Here is a 12,359-nt window from a genome sequence, read left to right as displayed (position 1 = left end):
CGGCAACCCCAGGAAGGATGTTTAACTGAGCTAGTCAAAATGGACAGGAGATGGGAAGCTTGAAAATGTCCTATGCCTGGTGTTTCATCTGGACACAAAGCCCTACCAGGGGAGAGAGGCATCACACCTCAGGTATGGAGCAAAGCAAAAATATAGTGCAAAATCCCCTCCTCGGTCAGAAGCCCCAGAACCTCCCGATACTGTAAGGACCCGTCCATGTGTGGCAAAATGTGCCATGTGGCCACTTAGCGAGTGGAGGGGTGATTTCAAGGGGTGAGGCATGCACGTTTCCGGCGCAGAAAGGATAATCAACAAACACTTGACAAATGAATGAATGAAGGAAGAAGCGAATGATAAATTCATGGCGGAGCAAAATTCAGTGAGTAGGGTAAGGATGTGTCTCTGGAAGTTTATATGCTTGTTATCCACCTCCAGATTATTCGTTCCCACGGTAGACCCCAAGAAAAATCCTCCAGAGGCTTCTGTATGTTTCCCTGCCAGAGTCATCTCAGGAGATGGAAGCCAGACCCCACTCTGTTCCAGGAATGATAGGCTCGGCTTGCAGCTTCTGTTTATTTTCAAACAGAAGGTATAAATGAGACACTAACAAATGATCCCAAAATATAATGAATTCTCTGCTCCTGTGAGAACCCCCCTGCCAGAGCAAGAACCCACTGGGAGCTGCAGCCCCATGAATTCTTACCATTCCTGCTCCCCTGTGAACCTGTCCCACTGACGAGCCTCACCCAGGGAATTAGGCACCAGGTTTTCCTCTGCAGAAGCAAAAAATCCCCTCTCCTGCCTTTCCTCTCAAGGGTGCCCCTAACTGCTCAGATACAAACCACAAAGTCCTTAACACATGCCATTCCTAGGAGACAACCACAACAGCTGACATTCACCAGCGAGAAGTCATCCTAAAGGGCTCCGGGGGTGGAGGGCCGAAGATGGAGGAGCTAAAGCAGCTGCCTTTCATAACTGGATCCCCATTAACTGGAAGGAGCTGACTGATGAGCCAAGGCTGAAAGGCAACTTGGGTGCTTTGAAAAATAAAACAATTTGATGTGATTTAGGAATCTATAAAAGGCGGGGGGGGGGGGGCGGGTGGCAGGGAACCAATAACAGCCAGGAGGAATTTACCCACTTCAAGGAAGACAGAGGAAAGATGACAAGATGTGAAATCATCTCCCACACTGGTTGTTCCATACAGAAGCAATTTAGTGGGAGAAAGAGAGGTACACACAACATAAGGAAGATAAACACCCTCCATGTGTCCATTAGTAACTGAGATGCATAAATAAAGAGCAGACACTATACACTGGCAGAAGACCCATATCGGCAAATAGTGCCTGTGCTTCAAAAGACAGGCCTAGAATCCAAAAAGACTTTGGCACCCCAATGTTCACTGCAGCACTATTACCATAGCCAGGTCATGCAAGCAACCTAAATGCCCACAACAGACGAATGGATAAAGAAGATGCGGTATATATATACAATGGAATATTACTCAGCCATAAAAAGGAATGAAACTGGATCATTTGTAGAGACGTGGATGGACCTAGAGACTGTCACACAGAGTGAAGAAAGTCAGAAACAGAAAAATTTCGTATATTAACGCATATATGTGGAATCTAGAAAAATGGTACAGGTGAACCGGTCTGCAAGGCAGAAAGAGAGACACAGATGTAGAGAACAAACGAATGGACACCAAGGGGGGAAAGCAGGGAGGGGGGTGGTGGTGGGATGATTTGGGAGATTGGGATTGACATATATACACTAATATGTATAAAATAGGTACTAATAAGAACCTGCCGTATAAAAATTAATTTAGGGCTTCCCTGGTGGCGCAGTGGTTGAGAGTCCACCGCGGGTTTGTGTCCCGGTCCAGGAAGATCCCACATGCCGCGGAGCGGCTGGGCCCGTGAGCCATGGCCGCTGAGCCTGCGCGTCCGGAGCCTGTGCTCCGCAACGGGAGAGGCCACAACAGTGAGAGGCCCGCGTACCTCAAAATAAATAAATATAAATAATAAATTCAAAAAAAGATTGGCAATTCAGGACATTGACCAGGAACAACTTGGAAAACAGCCAATGAAGAAAAACTGGGTAATGCACAGATCAACGATGAGACTGACAAGCAAGGCATGAATAAGACAGAAAGCATTCTGGAAGTCACAAGTGGACCCTAAGCTGCTGCTGAGTCTAAGATTCGGGGTGGTTTGATGCAGCTTCCTGAGAGGCAGCTTGAAAGAAACAGGGACCAGGTGGATCCGAGGGAAAAGAACCTAAACAAAAAATCTGATATCTGTCTCTCTCTAGCCTGACTTCCTCAGGGACTTGTAGGCACACGATTTGGGATGCCGCCTTGTACAAGTAGAAAAAAAAGTCACAAAACACTTCAAGTCCAGAAAATGGGCCCTGTTGGGAGATATTAAGATGAAGTCATTTCAGCCAAAAGAATGAAGAGATAACTTAAAAACTTAAGTTTTTCCACCTTATTTTCTTCTCTTGTTTACTGTATGTAAATCTAAGATGTTAGCATATTCTCTAATGGGAGTATCTATACATAAACAATAGTCCTGCTTTGCCGTGTCAAAATCGTAAAGGGCTACTCATATTAGAAAGTGCCCACTAATTGGCATCTTCATCTAGAATGGCAAAGATAGATTTTCTTTTTTAAAGACAGATCAAGAGAAAGTTAGGATCTGCATCATGAACTTTCTGTCCATCCATAGGAAGAAAAGTTTAAGGAAGGCTCTAAAATCCCTGGGTCTCTTTGAGAAGGTTTGCTCCCCTCCAGGCAAACAGCTGGCCTGGACTGGCATCAGGAGGCAGGAATGGGTGTGCAAATGAGTGCAGATAGCCTAAGGCTGCAAGGTTTGTTGCTACAAGAAAGTGGAGGTGAGTGAGGGCAGGTCGAGGAGCAAGGGAGTTCATAGGGTCAGGCCCCAGGAGCACTAGTGGGGTTGGAAGTCAAGAGCAAGTAACTGGCAACTGAAATCAACGGGTGGGAGGTCTTGGGAGCTGGAACCCGGGAAGATTCCCAGGAGAAAGATATGAAGGGCAGCAGTCCATGGCAGGGGCCGGGGGGCAGAGAGGGCAGAAAGGTGCCAGACCAGTCATCACAGAGCATAGTACTAACTATCATGAATCTTGGAGAATTAAACACCAAATCTGTTCTTGGAGCTAAGGAATCACCTGGGATGACCTCTCTCCTGGAATCTGAAATGATGCAGGTCACCCAGCTTCCAAAAGACAAGGAGATCCAGGAGGCAGGGAGCAAAAGGATGGTGAAAGCTCCGAGATGGAGAAAAGGGCAAGCAGCAAAAGACCATCTCCGATGGCTGGCTCAGCTCTGCAGGCAGGAGAGTGAGGCAGGTTAAAGTGGAAACTCCAGAGCCAGATCATCTGGGTGTGAATCCTAGCTCTGCCCCTACTAGCTGTGTGACCTTGGGCAAGTTCCCGAGACTCTCTGTGCCTCACTTTCCTCAGCTGCAAAATGGGACTAATAACATTATTTGCCCTGTAAGGCTAAAAAGAAGATTAAATTCGTTAATACTTGGAAAGCACCTGGAGCAGCACCTGCACTTGGTGAGTGTGAAGTCAGTGTAGCTTCAAGCGCCTTCCTTCCTGGAGCAACACTAGTGCTTGATGACCCCTCAAGGTCCCTTCTGCACAGTTCCCAGTTCCCATCTAACACCGGTCTCCCGTTCCTATGGCCATGAGGAGGATCCCTGGAGGATTCTCTGAAGATCCAGCCCAGAGAATTCTCTGCTCTCCCACTTTCCAACTCTAAATCTCAAGGAGGCAGGACCACCCTGCATCCACGCAGTTATTGCAGAAGAGAAACAACAGGTGGCAGATCAGGGCTGGGTACAAAGGTGCAGAAATGAGACCCAGCACCTGCCCTCTGCCTCAGTTTCTCCCAAGTCCTCCTCCATCTCACAGGCCAGAAGACAACTGCACAGATCACTGGCAACAGGGCACTCCCAGCTGGCTGGTTTTCCACGCCCGCCTCCAGAAGCAGAGCGCCAGCATCTCCTGTGTCCTTCAATCCACTGTAACCCTGCACTGCTTAGAAGGAGTCACTCCTCAGATCTTCATAAGAGAATGCGATGTGGTGGGTGTCAGGAGAAGCCACTGACACAGCCTGATCCCTGCATAGCCATCCCAGCCATAGAAGAAACTGGAACCTCTCCCCAAGAAATGTTCTTCCCTGGAGCCCAGGGAAATGCTTTTGACAAGCCCTGCCTGTAAACACAGCGTTCTCCCCTGCCTAATGTAGGTGCTCAATAAAAACACAGCAAGTCATTTCTGCCAGGATCCTTATCCTGAGCAGCGAGAATACGCTGGGAAAGAACTGCCGGCAGGCCAGACTTCTAGACTCTCTTCCCACCTCACCCCATCTCTGTTCCTTGGTGCCAGGAGTTCATAGCCTCATACATAATACAGACACACACAGAGAATGTGACCGATCCTTTGGCCCTTTTTAAAAAATACGCCATTGGCCAGTTAAAGCTTTGGAAATGGAGCTCCACGAATGGAATCCCAAGGGCTGCAGCAAGAAAACAGACTGAAAAAAACCCAGAATGGTGGGCTCTGGCCGGGCCCCCCGCAGCGATTAGTGTGAAGAAACACAGGCTGAAAATTCCAACCGGGGGTCGCTAACGCATTTGTCTCCGCTGCGCTTTGGGAGGCCAAACCATACACCCACGCACAAGAGCAAGCGTGCGCACACACGTATGTGCACACACACACAGGCACACGGAGCTTGGCAGCCTGTAAGTTCCAGAGCTGGTAACACAAGCCACAGAACCGACTGCCAAGACAAGCAACAGATTGAGCCAGGCCCAGTTTCATTGGCCACCATACACTGCATATGGCCCAGGACGCAGCCAAAACAGTGTTCTCACCCTCCTCAAAGGCATAGGAGACCCTCTGTTTTCAAACACACCTCCACAGAGCCTTAATTAAAGGAAAATGGAAAAATAATGTGCCCGCTGCTCTCCCCCTGCCTATATAGGGTATGCACACACACATACCCATATACACTCACTCTATTTTTCTCTTCCTCCCATTTCGGTTTCTAACATAATTCATTCACATGGAAAAAAAGCAAACTGCATCCTGCAGCAGAAAAGCAGAAAAGAATGTAGCTTGCCCTCAGCCCTGGCTCTGATCGCTCAAGTTGAGCTGGGGCTGAATGAATACAGAGCAGGCCAACCTAGAGTCTGCACTGGCCCCTTTCTTCCAGAACAGAGCTGGAAACAGAGACACTTGTGCGAGGGACAGTCGCAACACCAGCAGCCCCATGACAAACAAGGCCTGGAGATCCTAGCCCTTCTCAGCCTTCTGCCGAGTTTTCTGCAGGTTGGAAAAGATGCCCACACATCCTGCAAACAGGTGGTAGCTGCAAAAGCCAGGTGGAGAGTGAGTGGAGAGATCCTTGTCCAGATTCTTCCTTAGGGGACACTGTTACCAGTTATCAACACATCTCCTTGGAGGTGGCTGCAGCCCACCCAGGAGAAAAGTCAGAAGCCTCCACATCCATGCCTTCCAGCTGCCCTTCAGATCTCACAGCGCCCTGCTCTTCAGGAAAATTCTGGAGCTGCCTGCAACTCTGAACCGAAGCCAAAGTAGAAGGGAAACAGAAGAGTCTTTGAGAAATCCGTCCTCCCTGTTTTAAACAAGACAAAACCTTAACCAGCCAGAGGCACGAGAATAGATCTTGCTTCTCTTCCCTGGTCGTCAGGTTTATCTAAAATCAGAGCCATGCTCACACCTGATACCTAGTTAAACTCTCCCCTAGAAACCTGCAACGGAAGATAAGGCGTCCATCCAAACTGCAGCCAGATTGGCTGGAAAGATGAAAACAGTGGGAGGTGTTTTAAAAAACCCTCAGGGAAGGGAGGTTGGGGGGAAGGGAGATAACATGTGAACACAGTTCACTGCAAGGCCTTAAAGGACAAGCAGGCACCCAAGCATGGTTCAAAGCTTCAGTTTCTCACAGTTCCTCAAACTAAGACCCTGAGGAGTCCACGAAGATTTGAACCTGGGAACACACACCCACACAGTCTGCAAGCCCTTTTTAGAGAGGCAGACCTGAGCCCAGCTGCCCTGAGCACATGTGGTCAGCCACAGCCCAATGCCCTGGATGGGGGGGAGGTGGGGGGGGAGAGGCCCAGTGCAAGGGTCAGGCAATTTTGCTACGGGAGCTGACCCGAGGGGTCAGTTGAGCTCCTCTTTTACCAGCCTCTCCCATCTCCAGCCGCAGGGATGGCCCATCCATCCCTGCAGAGGTGCGGAGGCCTCCCTGTCCCCCCTACCCCACCACTGACCCAGGCAAAACCGGGTCTGCAACCGCAGGGTCAGGGGTCCACAGCCGCTCAGGCTCCTTTTGGTTGGGGGGGGGGGCAGAAGACAGCCGTCTGGGCTCGTTACCTAGAGGAGCCGGCTGGCCTCCTTATGTAACCTGGCTTGGGAGCTGGGGGAGACCAAAGGGGACCCAGCCACCCCGAGACCCCCTCCCAGAAGGGGAATCCCGGAGCAATGGCCCTGAGAGAAGCCCTCTGCATTGTATGGAGAGCCCCAGCCCTTCTCAGTGCCTTCCTCCAGGTCCTCAGGGGGCCGTGCTTCCTCCCTGCGACGGGGTTGGGGCGGGCAAGACTTGCCAGCAGGTCCCTGTCATCCCTCCACCACCAGCACCCTGCACTTCCCTGGCCTTTCACCCTCCATCTCCACCCCGCGGCTCATCTCCCCGGGCAGTTTTCTCCCCCACTCACCCGCCTTCCCCGCCGCGCAAGGAGAGCACCTCCCTGCAAACGGACGGGGGAGGAGAGCACGGGAGGGAGACGGAGAGAGAGCCTCGGCTGCCCCGGGAGCGGACGGAGCCTCCCGTCCCAGGGTGGGAACCAAAGGGAAGCCACCGGCTCTCGGACCCTTGGCGGGAGGGGCCCGGACTGCAGCGTCCCCCTCCGGGGCAGCGCGAGGTCCCGGAGCTGCGGGAGCCTCCCCGCGGGGCTCGGGTTTCGGGGCCCGGCGCTCTCCGCCCGCGCGGGGGCGGCAGTCCCAGGTGCCCGCGGCCAGCGCGCCCCACCCAGCCCGGCCCGGCGCCCCCAGCGCGTGCCCTCGTACCCACCGAGCAGAAGCCGAGGGCGGAGGCTGCGCCCCCGGGACCGGGACCCGGCTGCAGGCGCCGTGCCCGCTCAGCGCCGCTGCCGCCCGGCCGCGGAGCTCCGCCCGGTGCCCAGGCCCGTCCCGGCCCGGGAGCCGCCGCGGCGCCAGCCCCGCCGCCGCTGCAGCGTCCGCCGCCGCCAGCGCCCCCCCGTCGCGGCCGCCGAGCGTCCCTCCCGCAGGCTGTGGCGGGCGGCGGGACGGGTTGCATCAGCCCCGGCTATATAGCGGCCCCTGGGCGGCGGGGAGGGGTCGGGAATGCGGAACCGGCCGAGCTGCCAGCTCCAGACGTCAGAGGGGGACGGAGAGGAAGGGAAGGAGGGGACAGGGGAGGAGGGGGGTGTGGATCCGGCGCTTCACACCCACTGACCTTCACCTCCCCCGCCGCATTTCGCGCCCTCCTCCCGCGGCTCCTCGCGGTCCGCTCCCCGCGGGGACGGCCCCGGCCCCGCAGCAGCGGCCCTGACTCCATCGCGGCCCTCGGCTCTCCCAGCCGGCGGTGCAGGAGCGCGCGAGGAAGCAGGACGCGGCGGGCGGTTATGTAAGAGCATCCCCAGCGCACAGCCGCCCGGCTTCCACCCCGAGACACAGCTCGGGCCGAAAGCAATGAGAAGGTGGCGGCCGGACAAGTCAAAAGGCCCTGGAAGCAGACGTAGCCTGTGTTGAACCATCTTCCTCAGTCCTTAGCTCTTTTTTCCCAAACCGAGAGAGAGAGAGAGAGAGAGAGGATTTCAACACATTTTCATCCTTGGACACTTAAGCACTGAGTGAGGAAGTGATCTCGCAAGCCTGTTTCGTTTTTCTGGGCAGAAGGATGGGCAGAGGATCAAGGCGTTTGGGTGCCTCTACCCCCGCCTACTAGCCCACCTGGCCACCACAGCCGCCCTTCAGCCCTGGGGTGGTTCACTGCAAGAGACCTGCCCTCCTTGGACTGCAGCCTGAGCCCCCCACCCCTTTCCCTTTCCCCACGGCTTGCACAGTTTGACCCCTGGGCTTTTTATCACACTCCAGCAGGCTTCTCCTTTCCGCTCACGGACGCGCGGGCGGACACCCGTGTGAGCAGCCGCCGCCCTCAGCCCACCCCGAATGGCCTTCTTTCCCTTTACAACTTCCATTGCCAACTGAACTCCTACCTTTCATCCTCCTAAGAGTGGCAGATGGTTAAGGGTGACTCCAGAGGAAATGCGTCCTCCACGGTGCCTTCAGTATGTAAAGGCACAGAGACACCAAGCCCTCAAGCACACGTGTGGCACCTGAGACCTTGGCATTCCGGTTTGCATCTCCTTCCTCCAGACCCCCTGGTTGCTCAGCCAACCCCCTGCCTTTCTGCCTCAGCCAGCGAGGAGTGACAGTGTTTATATTCAGTGACCTTCAGCCTCCTTCTCAGAGTGATGTCAGATCATCACCCATAGAAGAAAGGAAGTGAAAGAAAAAGTTCATGCCTTCTTGGAGTGCAGATGCTCAGAGAGAAAGAAACAACCTTGCCTTGAGACCGATGGAAGCAAGTGAGCAGAGCCCAGTGAGCAGGTCTCTTCAATTTGAGGACAGTGAGCTCCTTTTCTTATTCCCAGTGCAGGGAAATCTTTCTGCATCAGAGTACTGGTCTTATGGAGGGAAAGACAGAGCAGGTCCCAATGACATCGACTGACCATTTTCACCTTCACTGTCAGCTCTCTCCCGTGAAGCATTGAAGTTAGCAAATAAAAAGAAAGTGAGGTCCTAAGAGAAGGTACAGTAGGAAATGAGTAGTAATTTGACAGTCTTGTGGAAGAACATGACTCTCAGCCCCAGAAAGGCCAACTACACCTCTACTACGGCAGAAACATCAAACCTGGGTGCTGTGAAACCGCCTTACAGTGTTTCCCCATGAGCCTGAGGTTTGGACGTTTATATGGAAGAAAACACTGAATGGGGGCAATGTTACTTTATGCGTCTTCGTCTGGAACTTTGGAAAAACTACACTGGTCTATGTGTAGGGACGGATAATTAGTGTGCGTGGTTAGAGCAATCCTTTCCAGGGCTGCCTTTGGACGTGGTTAGGCCACCGGCAGGCTGACTGGGCCTTTGCTTCACTCACAAATTAAATATACTACAGGGGGTGCACCGAGGGGTAACCTGGAGGTCTTTAGCCCCTTCAATCTCCCTATAATGTCCATTAGGTCTCCTCCATTATTTGATATGGATGCTTTTTAACTTTATATAAAATGCTATGTAAACACAGCTTCAAGACCTACAGCCACATTGCCCTCTACTAGGCCCCTCTACGTAGTTATTGCCCCTGGAAGTGGCTGGAGAGAGAGACCATAAATTGGCCCATTTATGTTAACATTGGTCTGCTTCTCCCTGCCTTGCTGGTTGGAGCTGATCTACCACTGGCTCTTAGAGATGGATGAGTGACCCAGCCTAAGGCAGTTTAAATTTAGGTTTCCTATTGCTTGCAACTAAAGAAGTCCCAATTAATACATCCAGCCCTGGCCAATGGGCTGCCTCAGAGATTGCCATATGTTCAAGTGAGTCTGATGACACTAGGAATTTTGTGGATCTGCTAGGAAGAGAAGCGGACAGAAGCTGGACCTGAAAATGCCTGAAGCTACCACGTGGAAAGGGTCTACTGAGAGTGAAGCTAATGCAAAGAAGAGTAGAGAAGAGTATAGCCCAGCAACAGAGGGGAAGACAGATCAAGTTCAGATGTCGTTGTCTGCATTCCTGAATCCAGACATGCCTGACATCATCCCTACCTCTGGAGTTTTTAGTTATAGGAAACTATATTATAATTTATATAATATAATATAATTTCTATATTACAGAAATTATATCTTACCTAAGGCAGTTTGAATTTAGTTTTCCTATTACTTGCAACTAGAAAAGTCCTGATTAATACACTGGGTTTTGTGTCTCTGACTTATTTAGATATTGCCTTTTAAAGCTTAATGGACATTGATGAATCCCAACCTCTTTGCAAACAGGAAAAAGTGAACCAGCAAGGTAAAATAATTATTTCCCCACACCTGTTTCTCCAGTATCAATGGAGGAAGTGGTATTTCTGAGTAAACAACCAATTGACTAGTCTTCATGCTAGGATTTATGGAAACTATATTTTGTGCCTGTGAGATACACAAACTTTAAGACATGATTCCTCACCTGTCCCCAATTCCCATCTAGTTAGGAAGAATAACTTGAACACTAATAAACAGCTAGACCAAGAGTAACTAAAAGCTACTAAGTGACACCAACTATAAGCACTGTAGGAGTTCAGACAGGATTGTTGCACAATAGAAAAATCATTTGTTAATTGTTCCATTCTCTACTCAAACTGTGTAGACCCAAAATTGCAAACTAGCAGCTGCCAGGCTGAACTTGGCTTTGATGGCCAAATTCTCTTTTTTTTTTTAACTTGAAGATTACACACAAAAATCTAGATTTCTATTCTCTTGAAAAAAATCAGTCAGGTAACATATAATAGTCAGTTTAAGAAACAGACCCACAGACTTACAGAATGAATTTATGGCTATGGGTGTGGGGGGGAAGGGACAGTTAGGGAGTTAGGGATTGACATGCACACACTGCTATATTTACAATGGATAACCAACAAGGGCCTACTGTATAGCACAGGGAATTCTGCTCAATATTATATAACAACCGAAATGGGAAAAGAATTTGAAAAAGAATAGATACATGTATATGTATAACTGAATCACTTTGCTGCACACCTGAAATGAACACAACATTGTTAATCAACTATACTCCAATATAAAATTAAAAAGTTATTTCCTGAAAAAAAAATCGAAAGGACTAGATTCTTCCTCCAGAAGAAAAAAAGAAAAAAAAAGTCAGTTTAGGACAGGTTATGCCGCAGTAGCAGACATCCTCCAAAACTCAGTGGCTTAACACGATAAGGGTTTATTTCTCACCCTCACAAGACAACTGTGGATTGAGGTGACTGTTCAAGGCAGCTGTCCTGCAGGTGTTGGCTCAGTATGGTACCTCCATAGCAGCAAGTGTATCCCTGGTCAGGATGGCATGGAAAGAGAGAGAGGTAGAGAGGGCCAGGCACCAGCAGTTAAATATTTCCTCCTGGAGTAACATTTAACACTTTAGCTTACATCTCATTGGCCAAAACAAGTCACATGGCCATTTCCCTTAATTTCAAAGAGGCAGGGACGTTCAGTCCTCCTATGTACCAGGAGGAGAAGGGAACTACATATTAGTGAACAGTCAATATTTGCCACATCATGCCCTCCCTAATGGCAACAATGGGCCGTAGCCCACTTGAAGCTGCCGCCTTGCATGGGACTTAAACACCCCAGTCTGACACAGTTTCCACCCAGCCTGCCAGGGCATTTACATGGCCTGCCTAGCCTCTGGGGGCATTTGATTTTGCAGCTTCTGTTATAAACAAAGCCAATCTCAATATCAGTCTTTCAGTGTCCCTGGTGATCCATGGGGTTATCACAAATTTTTCAAAAACAGGGTTTTTAAAATTTGCTAATTAAAAAAAAAAATGCCACAGAGAATTCTTAGATGAAGGGCAGGATGGTACCACAAAATCAAACAAGAAGTTGAGACTAGCTGTTATATAGTCTGCAAATTATGGAGACCTGTGTATGATCGTTTCTTCCTCCTACTCTTCCCTCACTCAATCAAATACCTACCAGGAGAGACCAGGAGAAATGAGACTTCCACTCTCTCCCTTAGGGTAGGAGGAGAAGATATATGGTAGTAATTTTGTGGGGAGGTCTGTTTTAAAGTTTTTTAAATTTCCCATATATATGTATGTATATATATTCATGACTGAAGTATTTGAGAAGAAAATTTGAGTTGGGAACAGAACTGCTTCTCTTCCAATAACCACCAATGAGACTTTTATAAAACAACAGGCAACATGTCTAAAGGTTTAATAATAAATCAGCACCCATGGAAATACAGCCATCTCTGGGGAAAGCCCAGCATCTTCTCCTTAATCTCCTAACACAATTCACTAGATAAAATTCTGGGCCAGGTGGGGTTAGGAGAAGAGGGGTGTAGTGGAGGTATGTTGCTCTCCTCAGCATTCCTTTCTTTGGAAAACCACTTCTCTCCCTCTCCCTGAGGCCCTGGAAGGATGTCAATCCTGGCGCCTCATCATCCCCACCCAAGTGTGGGTGTGTGGCCTCAGCTGGCCAATTAAAACAGACCATTTCCAAAGCTACAGT

General features: G+C 50.3%; 1 protein-coding gene across 3 annotated transcripts in view; it reads right to left on the bottom strand.

Moving 5' to 3' along the window:
- The window catches only part of JDP2 (Jun dimerization protein 2), a 45,161-nt gene extending 36,710 nt beyond the window's left edge, over positions 1 to 8,451 (bottom strand). Inside the window, exon 1 of one of the 3 annotated variants that reach the window (XM_030831794.3) lies at positions 8,301 to 8,451. In XM_030831794.3, the coding sequence (XP_030687654.1) occupies positions 8,301 to 8,307 (7 nt within the window). In that variant the 5' untranslated portion in view covers positions 8,308 to 8,451. Of the gene's footprint in view, positions 1 to 7,132; positions 7,442 to 7,537; positions 7,871 to 8,300 lie in introns of those variants that run through there. The other 2 variants (XM_060295061.2, XM_030831795.3) reach the window with 2 other exon arrangements.
- Positions 8,452 to 12,359: the final 3,908 nt, after the last annotated feature.

This window comes from Globicephala melas, chromosome 2 (genome assembly GCF_963455315.2).
Source record: "Globicephala melas chromosome 2, mGloMel1.2, whole genome shotgun sequence".
In the NCBI taxonomy this organism is placed as follows: Eukaryota; Metazoa; Chordata; class Mammalia; order Artiodactyla; family Delphinidae; genus Globicephala; species Globicephala melas.
The sequence above is the reverse complement of the archived record's forward strand: the minus strand, read 5'-3'. Positions and strand labels throughout refer to the sequence as shown.